This window comes from Pollicipes pollicipes, unplaced genomic scaffold (assembly GCF_011947565.3).
Source record: "Pollicipes pollicipes isolate AB1234 unplaced genomic scaffold, Ppol_2.1 Scaffold_38;HRSCAF=43_pilon_pilon_pilon, whole genome shotgun sequence".
Classification (NCBI taxonomy): domain Eukaryota; kingdom Metazoa; phylum Arthropoda; class Thecostraca; order Pollicipedomorpha; family Pollicipedidae; genus Pollicipes; species Pollicipes pollicipes.
In genome coordinates, this window is record NW_023596399.1 from 108,169 (window position 1) to 131,606 (window position 23,438).

The 23,438-nt window shown below is 57.4% G+C and overlaps 2 protein-coding genes across 2 annotated transcripts; one reads left to right on the forward strand and one right to left on the reverse strand.

The window, feature by feature from the left end:
• Positions 1-1,020: 1,020 nt before the first annotated feature.
• Positions 1,021-9,518, reverse strand: LOC119093049 (dihydroorotate dehydrogenase (quinone)). Its single transcript, XM_037215942.1, has 8 exons — positions 9,183-9,518; positions 5,858-6,067; positions 5,310-5,509; positions 4,758-4,943; positions 4,362-4,545; positions 3,710-3,860; positions 1,914-2,073; positions 1,021-1,464 (listed from the first exon to the last, which is right to left on the reverse strand). Exons 1-8 carry the CDS (start codon positions 9,246-9,248, stop codon positions 1,365-1,367), a joined length of 1,257 nt encoding a protein of 418 aa, XP_037071837.1. The 5' UTR covers positions 9,249-9,518; the 3' UTR covers positions 1,021-1,364.
• A 314-nt stretch (positions 9,519-9,832) lies between these two features.
• Positions 9,833-23,155, forward strand: LOC119093048 (DNA topoisomerase 3-beta-1). The gene is made up of 15 exons (XM_037215940.1): positions 9,833-10,000; positions 11,180-11,322; positions 11,860-12,054; positions 12,486-12,653; positions 13,113-13,241; positions 13,586-13,704; positions 14,566-14,766; positions 16,782-16,981; positions 17,380-17,567; positions 18,137-18,346; positions 18,682-18,899; positions 19,200-19,424; positions 20,280-20,435; positions 20,965-21,070; positions 22,505-23,155. The coding sequence occupies exons 1-15, from the start codon at positions 9,910-9,912 to the stop codon at positions 22,706-22,708; spliced, it is 2,553 nt and encodes an 850-aa protein (XP_037071835.1). The 5' UTR covers positions 9,833-9,909; the 3' UTR covers positions 22,709-23,155.
• Positions 23,156-23,438: the final 283 nt, after the last annotated feature.

A 23,438-nucleotide genomic window follows, 5' to 3' on the forward strand; every position in this document is an offset into this window, starting at 1 on the left:
CGCAGCAGAGGCGGCGGGAAGCGCGCAGTTCAGCCGTGAGCGTTGCTACCGGTCGCTCCTAGCACTAGTCACCACTTGCCCGCGTGAGGGGCTGCGGTGAGCGAGACTTGACCCCGTGACCCAGGGCATCGCGGACTGAAACCAGTGTGTAGGGACCTGGACACGCGTGCGATAACCAGGCGTTCGTCCGACTGTTCCCAAAGCCTCGCACGGTTCTGGGTCTGCGCACCACTAACAAGGCTATGCTGCTGCGGGATGCATCGTGCGTTTAACAAGGCTATGCTGCTGCGGGATGTATCGTACGTTTAACAAGGCGATTTCGCTGTGGGATGTATTGTACGTTTAACGAGGGTATATCGCTGCGGGATGTATTGCACGTCTAACAAGGCGATATCGCTGCGGGATGTATTGTACGTCTAACAAGGCGATATCGCTGCGGGATGTATTGTACGTCTAACAAGGCGATATCGCTGCGGGATGTATTGTACGTCTAACAAGGCGATATCGCTGCAGGATGTATTGCACGTCTAACAAGGCGATATCGCTGCGGGATGTATCGTACGTTTAACAAGGCGATATCGCTGCGGGATATATTGTACGTTTAACAAGGCGATATCGCTGCGGGATGTATTGCACGTCTAACAAGGCGATATCGCTGCGGGATGTATCGTAAGTCTAACAAGGCGATATCGCTGCGGGATGTATTGTACGTCTGACAAGGCGATATCGCTGCGGGATGTATTGTACGTCTAACAAGGCGATATCGCTGCGGGATGTATTTTACGTCTAACAAGGCGATATCGCTGCGGGATGTATCGTACGTTTAACAAGGCGATATCGCTGCGGGATGTATCGTACGTTTAACAAGGCTATACTGCTGCGGGATGTATAGTGCGTTTAACAAGGCGATATCTCTGTGGGATGTATCGTGCGTTTAACAAGGCGATATCGCTGTGGGATATATTGTGCGTTTAACAAGGCAATATCGCTGCGGGATGTATCGTACGTTTAACAAGGCGATATCGCTGCGTGATGTATTGTACGTTGACGTGTTTGTACACTACATAAGATGTGTATTGTTGAGCACCACGACTGAGGGTACACGTGGATTGTCCGACATGTCGGTGGTTGACACTGCAGGTCGAGCACAGCACTCGTTACCGCGGCCTACAGCGGCCGATCCGGCTCTGCACGCACCCTTTGACCCTCGCGCCAGCCAGTAAACAAATCATTCAGCTCCTTCTAAACAGTGCACAAAAACTACACATTCTCCTTCGCCTATCACACGGACGTAACACACAAATGGCCGCCGACCGTCGGCCGCAGAGTCCTGAGTCCTGGGTCGCCAATGTCCTGGTGAGCCGTTAGCTGGCAGCAGCGGCGAGGGGATTCGACCTTGCGACACCCCCCGCGGCGCGGTGATCAGCTCCAACAGCCTCCTCCACGCTGGCAAACCCGTCCGCGCTGGAGAACAAGGTACACCGCGGCTGGAGATCATGCTCAGGCAGAGCCGTGCACGAGACGCCAAAACGGTCAGCATTAAGCATTTGACAAGGCGTGTTTGAAAACGGGTTCCAGGGAAAAAACGTGCGACGCGCGACTTCCTTCTGCGCAGTGTTCTGCATTGCCCCCTAATACCCATGAAGTTATAACATCCCATCGCATCCACCGTGGATGGGCACTCATCAGTATGCCTTTAAAGCTGGACATGCTGGCCTGCTCTTGAACGCATGCACACATACTTGCATTTGAGGAATTTACGTGCAGAGTGTCCTGACCCAACTCTCGCAAGTGAACACCGACTCATGCCTAACGTAAATCGCCGTGTGGTATGAGCACCACCGCGCCATTTCCTCGTCTCAAGGCTGCCAACCGCCCCGCTGTTGCGCCAGCGTGAGCCAGCCTGCCCTCACGTGAGGAGGTCGGCCAGCTCGCGTTTGATGTCGCTGACCACCGGCGGCCCGCGGACGGTCAGCGCCGTGTACAGCTGCACCAGGCGGGCGCCGGCGCGGAGCTTGGCGTAGGCGTCCCGGCCGCTGAACACGCCTCCGACGCCGACGATCGGCACCGAGCCTGCCGACCGGCACCGCACGCGCTGGTGACGGTTCCGACACAGGACACATCTTGGACGCGGCCCGGACGCCGACGACCGACACAGCACGCGTTGGTGACGGTCCGGACACAGGGCACGCCCAAGACACGGCCCCGACACCGACGACCGGCACCGAGCCTGCTGACCGGAACAGCACGCGCTGGTGACGGCCCGGACACAAGACACATCCTGGACACGGCCCCGACGCCGACGACCGGCACCGAGCCTGCCGACCGGCACAGCACGCGCTGGTGACGGTCCGGACACAGGACAAATCTTGGACACGGCCCTGACACCGACGACCGACATAGCACGCGCTGGTGACGGTCCAAACACATGACACATCCTGGACACGGCTCCGACGCCGACGACCGACACCGAGCCTGCCGGTCGGCACAGCACACGCTGGTGACGGTCCGGAAACAGGACACATCCTGGACACGGCTCCCACGCCGACGGTCAGCACAGCACGCGTTGATGACGGTTCGAACGCAGGACACATCCTGGACACGGCTCTGAGACAGCGCTGGGGACATCGCACCAGAAACAATCACGCTGTCTGGACACAGCCTGAATGCTCCCCGGTCAGAACATCGTCGTCACAGTCGCACCACAGCTCAGGTATAGGCCGACCAGTCTGTAGACGATATAGTGACAGCTCGCTTTGGAAGGTTCAAAACGCTCCAAACAGCTCACCCGTGCATATGGTGGATATAAAATCTACCAGCACATCGGATCCCAGACGGCACGGTACATTGTGCGCAAAAGCCCAGGGCATGTACATTTTTAGAGTGAATATGGCGCAGTAATATGCATGTTACGGTTCGGTGAGTTTGAAACATTCGCACACAAATGTCACCGATGTTCTAAGGGGAAACGAATGTCGGTCTCGTCGGACATTGCTGACGTTCGTGCCACAGCACGCTTCTACGCAACTTCCTTACCATGAGTACAAAGTTGCATGGGCATGCAGTTTCGATGGTCATGACTAGGGTCCAGCACGTTTTGACACCCCGTGGCATTAAACGGCAAATCGAGAAATAACTCAACACGCATTCGAGGCGCATCAGGGGAGGCACCATTTAATATATCCCTTAACAACAGCACTTTTCGAACTGCTGAAAATTCGGCATCAAGCTGGTTCTGAGATCTCGCGTGGCGGCAGGTCAGCGATATCTTGGCGTCGCCCCTGCAGATATGACCCTCCTGGCCGGCTGTGAGGTCACGTGACTTATGTCTGCACTGACACGAAACAGCCCCGGAATATCGACAGGCGGTAGCGTAATCGCATGAGTTCTGAACGTCAGCTCGAAGACCACAAGGCAACAATGTTCGGCCAGATGAGCGAAGAGCACATAGTCAAGCAGGTATTACCACCAGTATTCGGCACATACCAAACACTAGCTGTTGCTGGTGAGATCGTATAAGTCGGAGATCATTTGCTGTTAGTCAGGTGGCACATGTTGGCCTCAGTTACCATTAGCCCGCTGGTACGATTTGTAGATAAGCTACCGTCTGCGAGATCGCGCATGCCAAATATCAGTTGCTGTCAGCATGTTCGTACACGTCGGAGACCAGTTACTGTTGCCCCGACAGCACCCGTCGGATGTCAGTTACCGTCAGTCAGGCGGTACATGTCGGCGATGGCGTCGGTGGCGAGCGCGGCCAGCGGCCGGCCGCTCAGACCGCCCGTCTCGGCCGCGTGCTCGCTCTTCAGACCCGACCGGCTGATGGTCGTGTTGCTGATGATCAGGCCGCCCAGGCGCTCCTGCGACGACCACGTGACGTGGACAGTCAGCCACGTGAGGTAGACTGTCACTTGAGGTGGACAGTCAGTCACGTGAGGTAGACAGCCACGTGAGGTAGAAATCAGCCACATGAGGCAGACAGTCAGCCACGTGACATAGATAGTCAGCCACGTGACGTAGACAGGCTTCGGCTCACAGCCGCCTCACAGCGGGTTTTAAACAAGCGCAGGGCAGCACACCGCCGCCTGGCCGACTTTGGACACGACAAAACAGCACACATTATAAGTGGGCTCAGTAAAGGCCTAGGTCCTCGCAAGGATTTGCTCAATCCCTGAAGCCAGAGAACGGCAGCAGTCCCCCTCGCGGTTCTGAGAGGCGGGCAATTAATCGGTCGGCCGTCTTTCCCTGACTGGCGGACTGCCTCCGCGGTCCATGCCTCTTCGGGCCAACCACTCCAATCACAGCCTGCCCCCACACCCCGCTGTGACGTCACATGCCGTGGAGTGGCGCGGCTGACCCACCCGGCGGGCCAGAGCGCAGCGCGCCACGTGACGCCGCTGCTCGGCCGAGAGGTCGGGCGCGATCTTGAGCAGCACGGGCGGTCGGGGCGGCGCAGTCAGGGCGTCGCGCGCGTCCAGCACCCGGTCCAGCAGCCGCTCCAGGTCCTCCCCCTTCTGCAGCTCGCGCAGACCGGGCGTGTTCGGACTGAGGGGGAGCCAGCGGTCAGGTCACCGCACGCGTCACGGGCGGCCCGGGTGCAGTGCTCGGATTTGAGGCGAACCCACAGGAACAACCGCCTGGCATCAGCCGCAGCCACCTGTTCGGAATCTGCAACCACCCTCAACACCCTCCCTGATTCCTCTCCCAATCCCGCGTCCTACAACACTCGGTCCATCGCCGCGATGCACGAGGCTGACCTAGACACGTTGACGACGAAGTAGCTGGCCAGGTCGGCGAAGGCGGCGACGCCAGCCACGTAGTCGGCTGCTGCGTCTGTCGAGAGCTTGTTCTTGCCCAGATTGACGCCGACAAGGCCGCCGGCGGTCCGCCGCGCGCGCAGGCGCTCAGCCACCGCCGCGTGGCCCTCCGAGTTGAACCCGTACCTGGGCAAGTGACGGGGTGGGGATCAAGCCACACGATATGAGGTGAACGCCGGATGGAAAGCGGTCATTACGTTGCAACGGATGCCACGACTGCGGCATGCGTCAGTGCTTGCCGATGTTGTCCTTGAATCACTGTGATATGGGCGTCAGCTGACCATCCCAGATTGCTAGATGACCCAATTTAACCGAGCCGTCGCTGCGCTTGAAACGTCACATAATGAATACTTAGATAATAGACTCGCGGTGCAGCAGGCTCGATTGCCGATATCACTGGCCTCCCTGCAAACCGCTAAGTAACATCCACCCGTCGGCCGTGCAGTAGTGCGATGCTTGCTGCTGCCCGGGGACCGTGCCGCACCGACCCACCTGTTGATGACGGCGTCGTCCTCGGGCAGGCGGAACACGCGCGGTCGCGGGTTACCGGGCTGCGGCTGCGGCGTCACCGACCCGACCTCCACAAAGCCGAAGCCGACGCCGAGCATGGCGTCGCAGGTCTCGCCATGCTTGTCAAACCCGGCCGCCAGGCCGATGGGGTTGCTGAACTGCAGACCCCACAGCGAAGTCCTCTGTAACAATGGAGCATCCAGGCTGTCATCCCGTTATCTGAGAGGAGAGCCTCTACGTAGTTTGTCAGCGACGACTTGCATCTTGGAAACGTGAAGCGTAGCGAAAAAACGGCATGGCCTACGAGATCATAAGCCACTCGTTAAAAGGAACACAAGTAGCAATGATAGCACGCCCCTATAACTTCTCCGACCATCGCCCAATATCTGCGACAGCTTCAGTATTCTCTTCTGTGGTTGCACGAGCTCGCATCGCTTGCGGGACCACCGTCCAAAATGACGCCGCTGCCCGGAGCTGGCCGCCTCGGTGACGCCCGCTCTGCAGCGCGTCCCTCCCGCCGGCCGGCTCACCAGTACGCCGGAGTCCGGCGTGCGGTCGCGCGGCACCAGACCGTACTTGCCGGCCAGCACGGCCGCCCGGTGCGCCGTCTCCGGGTCCAGCCGCTGCACGGCCGGCATCACCAGCGACCGGTAGAAGCGGGCATCGTTGCTCCACAGGCCGATGCCGTAGAAGGAGAGCGAGCCGCCGGCCGTCAGCAGCACCAGCGACCGCAGCCGCTCCTGCCACCGGCACGGACGTCATGAGTGGTGTTCTCTATCCGGGGGTCGGAGTTGGTGTCACTGAACTCCCTCTGGGGGGTGCTTATGCCGCTGTGACAAGGGCATCACCAGTCTGACTGTTAGGACCAGCTGATAGAGTTACGTCCAAACTGATGCTCTGTAGTTAAAGCAAACCAACCATATTGAAGCGCAAGAGGATCCTAAGAGAAGAGTCAAGGATCCTGAAACAGGACCCTTTCTTGTTGTCAAGGGTTTATGTTAAGATCCTGTCTCTTCCTCATGCCCACTCCATTTATTTTCTTACAGACTGTGCCCAAACTATCTATCTTCCCGGGCCTGTTAAAGCAGTGAGCTCACTGCTTATGGAGCAGGCGAAATGGCCTCGATCACTACATGATAGCATTCGGTGTTATATACTCACAAAAAGTGGTATGCCGTGTAAAAGTTGGCATGAGAGCATATCAGAAAAAGTGAAATTATGATAAGCCATAATATATCAGGTAGCAATGCCTCCAATGTCTGTGTGTGAGATGACAAATGTCAGTCAAACAAAATAATGTATGCAACACCCAGATGAGCATTGCACAAGTGCACGAATATTGGGCAGAGCCGGCGTAGGCCTCGCACTTACTGAAACGACCGGAATCTACTAAATTTAGTATACAAACCATGCAAAATTATTATCAGAAGATGCATAGGATATTTGAATAATACTTCTCGCACTCCTATGTGCCACATAATGGCAATGAATAGTGTTTCACCCCACAGATGTCTTCCAACTAGTTTGCATCGACCCACATATAACCACATACATAATATAACCACACATAACCCACACATATTTGCGGTGCAGCTGCTTACACATTAGGAGAATCTGAGTTACTCAGATCCGTGGGATGATTTTGCGAAGATAATGAAGTTCACCAGCACTTAAAGCTGATTGTACAGCGACGTCACAAAACCACAAAATCATTGTCAGCCTGGTGGTGGTTACATAGGGCACGGACCGGCCCGGCACCGTACAGGATCCGACGGTACGGGACAAAACCGGCGGGATCAGAGGGAACTGGAAGGTACTGCGGGACCGGACGCGATCAGACGAGACCGGATCACACCGGGTGGAACCGGACGGAACTTGTTGCGTCCAGACAGGACCGGATCGCACCGGACGGACTGGATCGGACCAAACGGGCTCGAAAGTGACCGAACGAAACCGGACGTGATCAGACGATATCAGACGCCACCGGCCGTGATCGATAGGCATCGGACGGGGCGGGACGGAGGATCACGGGCCTGGACGAGACCGGTCCGGGCCGAAGGAGGCGGCGCGGGACTGTTCACTGGGCGGCGCCCCATGGGACCTGACACCATGTGACAGGACCGGACGGAGCTACATGGGAGGGACTAAACGAAACTAGAAAGGACTGGACAGGATTGGGCGGAAAGAGGGGATCAGACCAAGCCAGACGGGACCGGGTGGAACCAGACGATACTAAACCGGACCAGACGGAATCAGACGGGGTCAGATAGGAGGGACCATACGGGACCGGAAAGGTCCAGAATATCCCGGTCTGGTCCATTCCTGTTCGGATTCCGACCGGTCCAGTTTTGATCCCGGCCGGTCCTATTTTGGCCACGGCCAGTCCATTCCAGGCTCCGTCCGATCCCTTTTCAGGTCCTGTCTAATCCCGTCGGACACCGTCTAGTCCTGCCCAATCCAGACTGCTGTTTGGTTCCGTGCGAACCTATCAGGTCTCGTTCAAATTCATTCGGTGCCGTCAAGTCCCTTCTTGTTCAATCGGGTTTCGTCCGGTCGCGCTCGGCCTCATCACGTTCCATCCTACTCTGTCTAGTCCCGTTCTGTAGCGTCCGGCTATTTTCGACCACGCCCGGTGCAGTTCAATTCTATCTGATTTTGTCCGGTCCCGTTTGGTCCCGTACTACGTCCAGTTCGGTCAGGTAACTCCTGTTCCCATCCTGTCTTGTCTGGTCCAGTTCGGTTCGGGTCCGGTTCCGTCCAGTCCCATCCCACCTCATCTTAAGCCATCAGATGACATCTAGCTCCATTTGGTCTGGTCTGGTCTGGTCTGGTCTGGTCTGGTCTGGTCTGGCACTGGTCTTATCTAATCTGATCTGATCTGATCTGGTCTGGTCTGGTCTGGTCTGGTCTCATTCCATCCAGTCCCATCTTGCCTCAAAATGTCTTATCTGGTCCAGTCTCAGACAGGACCAGACAGGATCAGACAATTCTGTCCCATTCCATCCAGTTCCATGTGGTCTTGTGTTCCACTCAGCTCCTTTCAGTAACATTTGGTGCAGTTTGATTCTGTCATGTTTGGTTAGGTCCCTTCTAGTTCTGTCTGGTCCAGTCCTATTCTGTGTTGAGCCATGTAACTAGCATCAGGCTGGCAGCAATTTTAGGATTTTGTGATGTTACTGTAAGATAGCTGGAAGTGATAGCAGCCTTCACTATCTTTAATGGTTGACTGACAACCACATTGCAGGTTTCTGTGTTGATTGAGGACAACTGGATGGGTAACAGCTACAAGGCAACATACTACTGATTGTCATTAAATGGCAGAGCTAACTGCAGGTACTAGAAGGGTTCAAAAATGTCGTGTGCATTTGCTATTTGCAAGGTGGGCATGACCAAATTTGCATGGCTTGCGTACTGAACTTAGCTAATTCAGGTCACTTTAGGAGGTGTGATGCCTTTGCCAGCAATCTAAAACATGGTACAAGGAAGGTTAATCCCAAACTCAACTTTAAGTCAGCTTAAATGTTTGTAAACAGTACCAAATTTTTGTCCCTCAGTGCATGCACACACTGAACATAGGTAAAACATGACTTGCCAAAGGCAAAATCACAGGTTATGGATGCCACCTTACATAACACTAAGTCCTGTGTTTAGCAGGAGTCAGCCATGTATTGCTTGCACATGCTTCAAACATTTTCTTGCTTCTTTGACATGCAAAAGTTTCCCATCCACATTTGCTCATTTTCAATGTAGGACATTATCAGTAAATGACATGAACACAAAGAGTCCCCCCCCCCCCACACACTGATTGAAATGCAGCAAATTGAAATGGGCAATCCGCCAAAAAGCTGAACTCACCTTAAGCTTGGGTGTAAAGATGTAACCAAGCCCTCGGAAAAAGAACGTATTTTTCGGTTGAAACATGTCTAGATATTGTGGGTGTGTATCGGCATTCGACAGTCTTTGTGCTCTCCCTGGAGAGCTCACCAGGGTAATGACTGAGGCGTTAAGTTTAGAACCAAACAGCCCCTCGGCAATAACTACTCATAGCACGTTAAAAAACAGCAGCCGCAAACAACGTCCGCGCACTTCGGAAATATTCAGCCCCTGACCAGGGAAATCTTGGCCCACGACACCCAATCCTCCCAGTATCTCCCGACGCCTGTTCAACGCAATCCTGGTCTCGACAGCACGTCCTCGAACCTGACACTCGTTAAATAACCGGCCAGACAGTACTGGCGCGTAAAAGACAAGCTCCATCGTAATTGTATGTTTAGCAGTGCACGTCAACAGACGATTACTTCAGCTCTTCCATTTGATTGAATAGCTTAAATTTTATTTTAAGTATTTTTGCGTGAGATATGATTGGTATATGAATCCAAGAAAAGGCTGCAAACCTCCCTATAAAAGTGTTGTTGAAATTGTCTTGATATATTTCGTTAGTGACGCACAAAAGACATTTACGCCAACAATCCAGAGTCCCTTCGTTCCTACGGGTTGGGGTTTGCTGTGTGTTGCATTTGGTTGTAACTAGTATGGCAACTGGAGGGCGTTGATAAGTTTTTCGGAGCAACGTGTGACTAAAATGCGGACTGTATTGATGGTTGCTGAGAAGCCGTCTCTGGCGGCATCAATATCAGCGATTCTCAGCAACCGTCAGTCTTCATCCAGGAAAGGTCAGTCCTGTTGCATGCGCACTCATACATGGGCGTTACCAGTCAGCGGTGCTTTTGGTCTAAACTGTCTGGTCCAGCATATGAAGTTGGTTCTTTGGATGGCTTTGGTTCCAAGAAATGTTGGCTACTAAAATGTTGGAAGTAAAAGACACAGGGATTTATTTTCAGATATTGTTATGACAAGCTTGATTGACACAAATTTTAAGTCATGCTGAGAATGATTCTGATTTTGGTCAGGGTTTGGCTGTTACCCAATGACTCAAATCATTGCAACTGATGTTTTTCAACCTTTGGGATGTCAAGCCACCGCACTATGGTTGTATTGCCTTGAGATAAAATGCAACAATTAGAAATGACCAATACCTAGTTATGCTTAATTGAGCTAACATATATGATAAATGTGTCCTTACCCTATTGAATGCTATCTTAGCATTACAGTATTGAGCCAGTGATGGCAGTGAATACCAGGGCTTTAAGTAAAATAAGATTTTGTGACATAACTTAAATAGAGAAGTAAACAAGTGATTTACAAATTGCTTATAATGAAATGATATAGTGATAAACCTGGATATCAAATACATTCTTGCATGATACAGATTCCTAATGTAGCATCTTGTAGCATCTGTCATTTGTGACATAAAATCACATACATTTGTATGAATTTAAGATAGATGAGGTCTGAAGGCAGAATGATCTTGTTCTCATTTGCAGGTTTTGTTTTCACTAAGATCTGCAACACTTTTTTACAAGGATCTGTCCTTAAGGGGTTGTTGGATAGGTTTCAAGCATTGCCCATCTTTTTTACAAACATTCACTATGATTTTTCATCTTTGCTCTGCTCCATTTAGTAGAATGACACACCATCTCATTGAAGAATGTCATGGCAATGGCAGAAGTTTTGCTGTGAAAGTTGTTTTGTGTGGGAGCTTTGATCCCTCCATCTTGTCACTCATGTAAGGAGCAATAGAGGGTTGTTGCTAGTACTGAACAAATTATCAGGCAGCTGCACCATCTGTTTTTTGTGTGTTATCAGTAATGGTTCCCAACACAGCTTTCATGGTATAGATCTAGATGTGTGCTAGTAGTGTTTTGGGAGTCATCCTAAACCATTCACCCATTCTCTTGGCTCATGTCATGTGTGTGGTCGTGGATGATTCATGAATGGTGTCATGTTCACAGGATCCAATGGAGTCTGCACAGTGCATGAATGGAATGGGAGCTTCCAGGGAGAAGCAGTCCGTTTCAAGATGACATCTGTGTGTGGTCATGTGATGTCGCTGGACTTCATTGGAAAGTACAACAACTGGGACCGTGTTGATCCAGTGAGAACCTGCATCACTGCACCTCTGGTCCCTCCATGTCTCCTTGTGCATGCTGGTATGCCTTGTTGTATCTACACAAGGTGTGTGAAATATTGATACTGTTTCACTCCTTATCAGTGCATGCTACTGCATTTTTGCTGGTGCACCACCTCATGCAAGCTCTCACAAACTGTTGAACTGCTTGCATCAACTTGTTTACCTACCAGCCTGACTCATATGTAATCACCTACCCATGTAATTACCTACCTGTGTAATCGCCTACCCATGTAATTACCTACCTGTGTAATCACCCACCATTGTGATCACCTACCTGTGTTATCACCTACCCATGTCATCACCTACCTGTGTAATCACCTACCTGTATAATCACATACCAGTGTAATCACCTATCTGTGTAATCACCTCCTGATGCAATCACCTCCCCATGTCATTACCAGCATCACCTACCTATGAAATCACCAACCTGTTAAATCACCCATGTTATCACCTACCTGTCCATCTATCCGAGCTGCCCCTTAGCGATGATTGTTCCTCCAGGCCGAGCTGTTCAACGCCGTGACGGAGAAGAAGGAGGCATCCGCCAAGATGCGCATGCCGGACTTCCTTGCGCGCGAGGCGCACGGCTGCGACTACCTGGTGCTCTGGCTCGACTGCGACAAGGAGGGCGAGAACATCTGCTTCGAGGTCATCGACGCCGTCCAGCGCAGTATGAACAGGCTACCCAACAGACAGGTGCGGATGGACGCCAGCAGGCTGTCGGCTGACTGCCGAGAGCGTAGCCAAACGTGCTGGATCTCTGCCGATGGACGCCAGCAGACTGTCGGCTGACTGCCGGGAGCATAGCCAAACGTGTTGGATCTCTGCCGATGGACGCCAGCAGGCTGTCGGCTGACTGCCGGGAGCATAGCCAAACGTACTGGATCTCTGCCGATGGCCACCGCAAGCGATCGGACAGATGAGGAGTTCATTACGCTGTGACGGCATGGTGTCCGGTTTGGGGCCGTGCTCCACGCTCCGTGGTGTTAGCTGGCATTCATCGACATGTGGGTGACGTTCTAGGTGGGGGTACTGTGACGAGAATACAGTGCTTTAGACCGTGACATTCGCCGAGCTGCCTGCGCTCACCAGTCGGTGTTTCCTGACCAGCCGGCTGTGCTCCGCAGACGGTGTTCCGGTCGCGCTTCTCGGCCATCACGGACCGCGACATCCGGGCGGCCATGAACAGCCTGGTGGAGCCCAACGAGAACGAGTCGCGCAGTGTGGACGCTCGCCAGGAGCTGGACCTGCGTATCGGCTGTGCGTTCACGCGCTACCAGACCAAGTTCTTCCAGGTGGGCGGGGCGCTTGGTCGGCTGTTGTTCTTGTTCCTTAGGATGTCCCTTCGTGGATGATTTGCTTTAGGTGTGTGTGCGTCGTTATTGTCGGCGCGCCTCCTGGGAATATGCCGAGCCATGTCGCCCCCAGAGCCTGAAGGGTTGGTTCGTGGTCTGTCAGGCTAGCTGTCGCATGTTATGGGTCCTTTACCCTAGCAGCCATCTCTGATTCTGTGTGAGTTGTCATTCGTGTCGCTTGTTTATCTGACGTGACGCAGTTATCCTGTTGGGCTTTGATCAGTTCGAACAGGCATCTCGCGTGACGACTCGCGTGAGCGGTCGAAAATCGGAATGCTAGTGACCGCATCATCTGCGCAGATCGATAAGGTATGCTTCTGTGAAAGCAAAGGCTACACTGAGGCAGACCCCGCGAGCCCAGTGTTCAGTGCTGACTCGGCAGGTGACGTCGGCCGGCAGGGTCGGTACGGGGACCTGGATTCCACGCTCATCTCCTACGGGCCCTGCCAGACGCCCACGCTGGGCTTCTGCGTGGAGAGGCATGATCAGATCCAGTCGTTCAAGCCCGAGCAGTACTGGAAACTGGCGGTACGCTCCGCACGTCGGTCGTGATTCATGTTTAGCGAATGCCTGCTCTCGTGGATAGTGGAGAGCAGCACGAACGGTTGCACTGTCACGGATTCTCGCACTGGTTCTCGGAGCCCCTGTACATGCTCAAACCTGGGATGTTCCTTTTGTGATTAACTCCGTCACAGGAGAGGTTTCTCAGTCAGAGAGGAGTGGCACAATTAACTCCGTCACAGAGAAGTGTCGTACGTTTGCGGGCTTAGACCTGCATTTCAGGTGGTGACATCTGTCGGCATCGCTGCTGAGCTGAAGCTCCACGAACCGGTTTTTTTCTGGTTGTGTTCACCATGCCGTCGGTTGGACAGGTCACGTGTGAGCTAGAGAATGGGCAGCAGCTGCACCTCGAGTGGGAACGGGTGCGCTGCTTCGACAAAGAAGTGGCCACGATGTTCCTCAACCAGATCAAGGACATCAAGACTACGGTGTAGGTGGTGCAGCCCGAGACCGATAGTGTCCTCGCGCGTGCACTATATTGGTATACTGGGAAGGCAGGGGTGGTGGTCTTGACGTACTGACGGAAAGCTATTGTTTGGAGGCCTTCTGTTAGCTGTTTTTCGTTTTTCTGGTTTCATTTGGCGTGGAAGACTGCGGTGCTAATGGGCGTCACAGTTGCTTGCGTCATAAGCTATACCGACGCCTGTCATAGTGATTGTTTCCAATTGTCTATCATTCGTCCCAATCGTACTCTCACCATCACCCTTAACATTGTCTTTGTGTTTAGGGTAGATGCGATAGAAAGGCTACTCTACCGCAGAAGAGACTAGGAAGGCCGCATGTAGTGTTCAAAGAGCTGTTGAATGGCCAGGCAGTCACATAATGAATATGAAGTGCGATTCATAAACACCACCACCCGTGTATCCCCTTCAGCGCTACAATTTGTGCTTTATGCTGACATTAATAACCATAATTGGTGCCGAGTGTTCCGTTAAGTAACTAAGTAGCTCCAGTATTGGAGGTGGGAAACCTCGTTATGCACGATAATCTGTGCCGTAAAACGACAATATTATTAGGAGACTCGCACTTCCTTCCTCGAAACTACAATCACAGTTTTGAACGGTCGTAATGTAGTCCAATATTACGACTAAGAACGCTCACTGACGGACCAGCGCACTGATCGCGCCCCGTCGCCCGTCTTCGGGACGTGTCGTGAGCCGACCGCGCTGCCGCCGCTGACACCGCCCGCTGACACCGCCCGCTGACACCGCCCGCTGACGCCGCCCGCTGACACCGCCCGCTGACACCGCCCGCTGACACCGCTCGCTGACACCGCCCGCCGCCGCCTCAGTGTGGACAGCGTGGTGAGCAAGGAGAAGACGAAGGCGCGGCCGCTCGCGCTCAACACGGTGGAGCTGATGCGCGTGGCGTCGTCCGGCCTCAACATGAGCCCCCACTACGCCATGCAGATCGCCGAGCGGCTCTACACACAGGGCTTCATCAGCTACCCGCGCACCGAGACCACCCACTACCCGGAGAACTTCGACCTGGTGTGAGTGGCGCCGACGTAGGCAGCGGCGCCGCTCGCTTCCGCCTGCAGGGACTGGGGCGTCTCTAGCGCGTGACGTGGACGGTCACGCAGCCGTCGGAGTCTCGCTTCGCCGAGACCGGAGCGCTTGGAGCTCTGCTGAGGGCGAGGTCAATGCTGGCGGAGGCCGTGATCGCCGCCTCGCCGTGGGTTGACCTCGACGCGGCTTCATGTTGACGGCGGTCCGTCCGCGGGCTTGTGCGCAGCGGCTTGTGTGTGACAGGTGGATGGGATCGGCCGCCGGCCCGCCTCCGTGTCCGTGTCGCCGTTCCCCTGGACGCCGGCCCGCCTCCGTGTCCGTGTCGCCGCTCCCCTGGGCGCCGGCCCGCCTCCGTGTCCGTGTCGCCGCTCCCCTGGACGCCGGCCCGCCTCCGTGTCCGTGTCGCCGCTCCCCTGGGCGCCGGCCCGCCTCCGTGTCCGTGTCGCCGTTCCCCTGGACGCCGGCCCGCCTCCGTGTCCGTGTCGCCGCTCCCCTGGACGCCGGCCCGCCTCCGTGTCCGTGTCGCCGCTCCCCTGGACGCCGGCCCGCCTCCGTGTCCGTGTCGCCGCTCCCCTGGGCGCCGGCCCGCCTCCGTGACCGTGTCGCCGCTCCCCTGGGCGCCGGCCCGCCTCCGTGACCGTGTCGCCGCTCCCCTGGGCGCCGGCCCGCCTCCGTGTCCGTGTCGCCGCTCCCCTGGACGCCGGCCCGCCTCCGTGACCGTGTCGCCGCTCCCCTGGGCGCCGGCCCGCCTCCGTGTCCGTGTCGCCGCTCCCCTGGACGCCGGCCCGCCTCCGTGACCGTGTCGCCGCTCCCCTGGACGCCGGCCCGCCTCCGTGTCCGTGTCGCCGCTCCCCTGGGCGCCGGCCCCGCCTCCGTGTCCGTGTCGCCGTTCCCCTGGACGCCGGCCCCCCTCCGTGTCCGTGTCGCCGCTCCCCTGGACGCCGGCCCGCCTCCGTGTCCGTGTCGCCGCTCCCCTGGACGCCGGCCCGCCTCCGTGTCCGTGTCGCCGCTCCCCTGGACGCCGGCCCGCCTCCGTGTCCGTGTCGCCGCTCCCCTGGGCGCCGGCCCGCCTCCGTGTCCGTGTCGCCGCTCCCCTGGACGGCCGGCCCGCCTCCGTGTCCGTGTCGCCGCTCCCCTGGACGCCGGCCCGCCTCCGTGTCCGTGTCGCCGCTCCCCTGGGCGCCGGCCCGCCTCCGTGTCCGTGTCGCCGCTCCCCTGGGCGCCGGCCCGCCTCCGTGTCCGTGTTGCCGCTCCCCTGGGCGCCGGCCCGCCTCCGTGTCCGTGTCGCCGCTCCCCTGGACGCCGGCCCGCCTCCGTGTCCGTGTCGCCGCTCCCCTGGACGCCGGCCCGCCTCCGTGTCCGTGTCGCCGCTCCCCTGGGCGCCGGCCCGCCTCCGTGTCCGTGTCGCCGCTCCCCTGGACGCCGGCCCGCCTCCGTGACCGTGTCGCCGCTCCCCTGGACGCCGGCCCGCCTCCGTGTCCGTGTCGCCGCTCCCCTGGGCGCCGGCCCGCCTCCGTGTCCGTGTCGCCGTTCCCCTGGACGCCGGCCCCCCTCCGTGTCCGTGTCGCCGCTCCCCTGGACGCCGGCCCGCCTCCGTGTCCGTGTCGCCGCTCCCCTGGACGCCGGCCCGCCTCCGTGTCCGTGTCGCCGCTCCCCTGGACGCCGGCCCGCCTCCGTGACCGTGTCGCCGCTCCCCTGGACGCCGGCCCGCCTCCGTGTCCGTGTTGCCGTTCCCCTGGACGCCGGCCCGCCTCCGTGTCCGTGTCGCCGTTCCCCTGGACGCCGGCCCGCCTCCGTGTCCGTGTCGCCGCTCCCCTGGACGCCGGCCCGCCTCCGTGTCCGTGTCGCCGCTCCCCTGGACGCCGGCCCGCCTCCGTGTCCGTGTCGCCGCTCCTCTGGGCGCCGGCCCGCTTCTGTGTCCGTGTCGCCGCCCCCCCCCCCTCCCTGCCCCCTGCGCGTCGGCGGGCCACGCTGACTGTTGCCCCCGGGCGTCGCGCAGGGGCACCCTCCGCCAGCAGCAGAGCAGCTCGGTGTGGGGCTCAGAGGTGCGCGCGCTCCTCGCGCAGGGCATCAACCAGCCCAAGAAGGGCGTGGACGTGGGTGACCACCCGCCCATCACGCCCATGCGGCTGGCCACCCCGCAGCAGCTGGAGGGAGACGCCTGGAAGGTGTACGACTATGTGGTGCGCCACTTCATCGGTGAGCTGGCCGACGTGGCGCGGTGTGGCCTTTCCGACAGCGCCGTGCTCATAAGTTCGCTCGGTCGACACAATTATGTGTTTATGCTTAGCAAGTTTTTTTTCTACCGGCGGCGTAGCGCGCTCATGGCGCAGTTAATCGGTACTTTTTGACCCACGTGAAACTACGTTGCGTACGCTAGCAACGTGATGCAACGGCTGTAACGCAGCCTCGTACATGCTTGGCACAGTATCACGCCGTCGAAGCGACGCAGAGCGTGCTCGACCGGTCGTCCAGCTGGGTCGCGTACGCCTCCCTTTGCCCGCCGTGACCCCGCCCCCCCCCCCGTGCTCCCTCGCCATGACCCCGTCCCCCCCCCGTGCTCCCTCGCCATGACCCCGTCCCCCCCCCCTCCGCAGCGACGGTGCACCGTGACTGTCGTTACCTGAGCACCACGGTCGGCGTCAGCGTGGGCGCCGAGAAGTTCAGCGTGACTGGGGCACGGGTCATCGACCCCGGCTTCACCGAGGTCATGGACTGGCTGGCCGTCGGCCGCCAGGAGGCGCTGCCTGACGTGCAGAAGGGCGACCGGCTCACGGTCGCGTCGGTCAGTGCGGGGACATGGAATGGCGGGGTGGAGCGGTCGCCTCGTGCGGCTCGTTTAGCGACGCGAGAGGCGACTGTCGGTGGCGCTGCGTCGTGTCGATCGTTGTCAGGGAACGCGAGCGGAGCTGCCGCCTTCACTGGCGGCTGACGCTGCGGTGGGTTGTCGGAATGATGTTGGGGAACCCGGTTAAGTTGAGAGATGCTGAGTTGGGGAATGATACCGTCGTGAGCCTTTTTGGGGATAGCGCGCCATGCGGCATTGGTGCTGGGCTGTTGTGACCAGCTGAGCGTGCCTCACCCACAGTGGCTTCCGTCATGCAGTCTGTCCTCTGTCCTCTCTGACCGTGGTGGGACTGGCATTGGCTGAAATCCATTGGGGTCATCTTACATGCTTTCCGGGGGCTGGGACCCCTCACATCAGCTCAGTGCTTGTATGGAATCTAAGACGAGCGTGACAAGAATCGCTCTCAAACCCCGGCCCCGCCCCCTCACACTGTCTGAGCCTGCCCGACCCCGTGGTGAGAGTCGGTGCCAGCTGTGACGCGTCGGCGGCCGCCGGCCGTGCCGCAGGTCCGGTTGACCGAGCACCTCACCTCCCCGCCCGGCTACCTGACCGAGGCGGAGCTGATCACGCTGATGGAGAAGCACGGCATCGGCACCGACGCCTCCATCCCCGTCCACATCAACAACATCGGCCTGCGCAACTACGTCACCGTCGAGACGGGCCGCCGCCTCGTGCCCACCACGCTCGGCATCGTGCTCGTGCACGGCTACCAGAAGGTGGGCCGCCGATGTGGGCCGTCGGCCACGCTGGGGGAGGAGGGGGGGGGGGGGGGGGGCGCAGAGTGGGAGTGCTCGGCGTCGGGCAGACGGTCGATACTGGTCCCGACCTGGCTTCACTTCCTCGCCTCGGGACACAGGGTCACTGTAAGCGGCAGCCATGCGGCCGCCGCGGAGTTGCACTGCCGCTGTTCCGCGGCGGCCGCGGTGGTGTTCGATCTCGCGGCGCGCCGTCCCGGCCGGTGCTCCTCCACCGCGCCCCGCCTCGTCGCGTGCCGAGCACGCCCCGGCGTGTCCACGGTGGCATCGTCTGTGACGCGGCGCCACCGTTCCAGACCGACCCGGACCTGGTGCTGCCGAGCATGCGCTCCGCCGTGGAGCAGCAGCTGAACCTGATCGCGCTCGGCCGCGCCGACTACGACGCCGTGCTGCGGCACACGCTCGAGATCTTCAAGATGAAGTTCCACTACTTCGTCAAGAACGTCAACAGCATGGACCAGCTGTTCGAGGCGTCGTTCTCGCCGCTGGCCTCGTCCGGCAAGCCTCTGTCGCGGTGAGCAGCGCGGCCGCGTGCGTGCCAGGTGCACGCTTTGGGGTTGGCAGACTCTCGATAGGCGATACGCTGCGTAAAGGCCGTTCAGATGCGCTGCATGCTGAAACGGGTCAGGGTGGGGCTGTTAGTATGGAGGCAAGGGCAAGCATTGAATTAACCACGTTAATTATCAGTCCTAGTTCTTTGCTGTCGTAGAGCTGTCACAGCGTCTTATTGCCGCGCTTTGGCAACAGTTCATGCCGTTCGGCTATGCTACTCGTTCACGCCGCGCTCGCTGAGCGTGATCTGACCCCTCGGTAGGTGCGGCAAGTGCCGGAGATACATGAAGCTGGTGGAGACGCGACCGCAGCGCCTGCACTGCACCCACTGCGGCGAGACGTTCTCCCTGCCATCTGACGGGGTGGTCCGCATCTACAATGAAGCCAAGTGTCCGCTAGATGACTTTGAGCTGGTCGTGTGGTCGGGCGGCAAGAAGGGTCGGAGTTTCGTGCTCTGTCCTTACTGTTACAACCACCCGCCGTTCAAGTAAGCGGGGTGCGGTTAACATGGTGTGAATGGAGCTGAATGGAGCTGAATGGAGCTGTGTAGTGAATAGAGCTGTGTGTGAATGTGCTGAATGCCTGTTAATGTAGTGAATGGAGCTGAATGCCTGCGTCGAAGTCAGTACGGGACTAGCTTGATTCAAGATTATGTTGTGTGATGGTAGTCGATTATGACGCTTCATTTGCCATGTAAAGGTAGATGATGACGCTTGATTTAACATTTAAAGGTCAGGTATGTTCCTCCAATTGGTATGCTTAGTCAGTTACGTTTTGGTACTGTTGGTTTCAAGTTTGATTATTCATCCACCGACCTGTGTATCTGCCTCGTTAGTGCTGTGAATCAAAGGCTGCTTCGCACATCTAGCCGGCGCGCGGTCGGCAATCGCCGATGTTCTCTGCGTCTGCGGCCGTCCCTCGTCCCGGCCGTCGGTGCCCGCCGGTGTCCGCCGCGATCCGCCGCTGCCTGTGCGGCTGTCTCACGTGCCGAGTGTCCGTGTCCGCTGATGTCAGCCGCCATCCCCCGCCGCCTGTGCGGCCGTCTCTCGTGCCGAGTGTCCGTGTCCGCTGATGTCAGCCGCCATCCGCCGCCGCCTGTGCGGCCGTCTCTCGTCCCGAGTGTCCGTGTCCGCTGATGTCCGCCGCCGCCCGTGCGGTCGTCTCCCGTCCTGGCCGTCCATGTCCGCCGGTGTCCGCCGCGATCAGCCGCTGCCTGTGCGGCTGTCTCTCGTGCCGAGTGTCCGTGTCCGCTGATGTCCGCCGCCGCCTGTGCGGTCGTCTCTCGTCCTGGCCGTCCGTGTCCGCCGGTGTCCGCCGCCGACGGGCGCCGTCCGTGCCGCAGGGACATGGGCAGGGGCAGCGGCTGCAACAGCTGCTCGCACCCCAGCTGTCGTCATGGGCTCAGCGTGAACGGCGTGTCGGCGTGCGTGGCCTGCGAGCGCGGCGTGCTGGTGCTCGACCCCGCCTCGGGACCCAAGTGGAAGCTCGTCTGCAACAGGTGAGGCCTCTGCCGCCCGGCCGGGCCTGTGTGCGGGCCCGAGCGGGGTGTTGCCGTCAGGAGGTGCTCGCGTGCTTCCACTCTGTGTGGAGAGTGATGTCGCTCACACTGTAGGGGTACAGCTACGTCAGTTAACGCGGGATTGCCGTGTTTGACGTGTGTCTATTGGGAGAGCGTTTTAAAGTGAGAGAAGTGACAGCTGTTTTGATCTGAGTGTATGTAAGTTTTCGCTGGACTGCTTAGTCTTCAACTGTCAATCAGGTATCCGTGATATTAAGACGCTGGCGTTGGAACATCTTTGATTGAGGTTAACTGGATGGCCGTGTCTGCCCATGGGCACAACTCAATACTAATGTAAAACGTCGTGCCAAATTTCTGCTTTCCGTTGAGGCATAGATTCAGCTGAGCGCCTATTGGTAATCTGGCAATTTTTGCATTTACATAGCACTGGCTTATACATCATTTCTGGTATACGGAGAGTATTGGGCGCGTTTGGCGCCATCTGTAGCCCATTCCGCGCGTATTTCAGGTGTGACGTCATAATCAGCCTGTTCGACCAGGCGGTCAAAGTGAGCGTTCTGCCAGGCGTGTGCGGATCCTGCGGCGCCTGCAACGTCAAGGTCGAGTATAAACAGGTCGGTGCAGGGCGCGGAGAGGGTCGCGCCGCCATGAGCGATTGTCATGGGGCGTGTCACACACGTGTTTAGCGTATCCGGACTATCGGACATATCGAGTGTCTGTGCTGGTGTAAGACGTTAACAGTGCCGGATAAGCCGTGCAGATTGGCAAGGTCGTGCCAGGCTGAGCGCAGTCTATAGAGGGCTAGTGCACGCAGTCAACTGCCCTGTCAGGTATGTAGTACTGATTGAACTGACTTGGCTCGGTATGTCCATTTAAAGGGAGTGTTCCGCGTTTGAATGGGGCTTTGGACTGGAGTAGCCACCTTAAAGATCATTCGGTGCAGGTCACAGCCCTGTCCTTCTTAAAACGTAAATCCCTCTGGTTTCTTAGCTATACGCCCGCGAAGATCTGCAGACTGTGCGGGGAGACTATTTCAAGTTCACCCAGGCATCCTTGACGCCATGATAACGTCATTCAAATCCTACTATTACATAAGCCATGTAATGGCGGGATTTCAATCGGCGATCAAGGCCAAGACAAGCACAATTGTCGAGTTGCTCATGTATGGTTTTCATGAGATCGCATTCCAGATATAATGGCCTTCCATGGGCTCCCAATCATTGTTCAAGTTACGCTGACATACTTAAACAATGACGTATTTAGGAGCATACAGATAAGCAGAGAAATTGTGTTATTGAGAGCAGTTTTTTCCACACAAAAATATGCCAATAGTTATAAGTGGGCTTATTTCATACCTGATGTTGACTACAATATCCTCAAATGTGGAGCATTCCCATTAAGGATTCAACTTGCCGAGTCACTGCGTGTTATCGATAGCTCTCCCTGTTCTCAGTATTGTGGATGTCAAGTACCGTACGTGGCTGCTCTATGCGTCAGCGATGTCTGTGCGCTGTGTTTACCCGGATGTGAATATCTTGTGGTATCCCAATGACTGCTACTACCACTACGCTGGTTCCGTTCAGCTCGAGTGTGTTTGTCGTCTCCCCGTTTAGGTGCAGGTGCGAAGTAGTTCGATTTCTACAGTGCAGTCTTGGCTGAGCGTGCATGGTGCTGCCAGGCATCTCGCTTCTTGATTATCACCGACGATTTGGAGACTGATTCGGCAGTGAGTGGGCCGCTGCCCGTAGTGTGGTGCAACCGAACGCCTTTGTTGGCAAAGAACTGTGCTTTATCTCGGTTGGATGGCAAGTAGTCCATGTAACCGAGTCGAACTCACGTGGGCTGCTCACGTACCGCGTTCCCCGTGCCATCAATTTCAAACCCCTTGAGACCTCTTAAGTGAGTAACGATCTTTTTCGCCTCACTCATAACTGAGAAGCCTCAGGTTCTCGCCCCATCACCGCCATATTTCACTGTCGTGCCCCGTCGCCCGCGGCGTCCGCAGGCGGGCGCCGTCCGCCGCCTCACGCCGTCCGCGCCATCGCCAGGAAAAGTCGCGTTTGCCGGACAAGGCGACGCAGCTGGAGGGTTGCGTCTTTTGCACGGAGGGTCTGAGCCAGCTGGTGCAGATGAAGCACGCCCAGCGCACGACCAGCCGGCCGCGGGGCGGCCAGCGGGGCCGCGGCCGCGGGGGCGCCGAGCCCCGCCAGCCGCGCGACAAGATGGCCGAACTGGCCGCCTTCTTCATGTGAGTCCGGCTGCCGGCCGGCGCGTGAGTCGCGGCGGCGATTGGAGCCTCGCGTGGGGACCCGGCGGGTGGCGCCGGTGGCCAAGGCCGCCTGCTGGCGCTGGCCGCTATTCATCGGTCTCCGACCGGACTTTTGACCATTGAGACCGGCCGTCCGGACCGCGGCCTGAAAGGTCAGGCCGCGGCCATGTGCTGTAATTACACTGCCGGCGATGGCTCGCCGCTCCTGTTGCACTCTTGTACCGTTATCTGCGGGGAGTAATGTTTTTAACGGAGGTCGAAGACTAACGCGCTGCCACGTGCTGCTTGCTGCGCATGGACCGTCGAGGTTGGACATCCTCCGCTTATTTCACGGTTTTGTAACCGTGTTGTTGTTAACTTGTGATATTATGCACGACTAATGTCTGCATAACGACAGTCCCCTTGGGACAATACAAGCTTTTGCACCATTTTTGGATTACGGAACCACAGCCACACAGAATCATCGGACAGACATAACAAGCAGCCCACCCGAGGGGAAGGCGCGTATTAAAGATCGATATGGACATGCCTGCCCAGATACTTGTTGGGTCCGACAGTGACAGCGTTGCCAATTCTTCCCCAAAGCTCAGATTTTTCGCTTGACCTAGCGACTTCCGCTAGATTCCGCCATCGGAATTTTGCGATCTGTCAATATTTTGTACACCAAATTTGCCTGGACAACTGTGTTTTGTTTCCGTCCGTCGAAATATGTG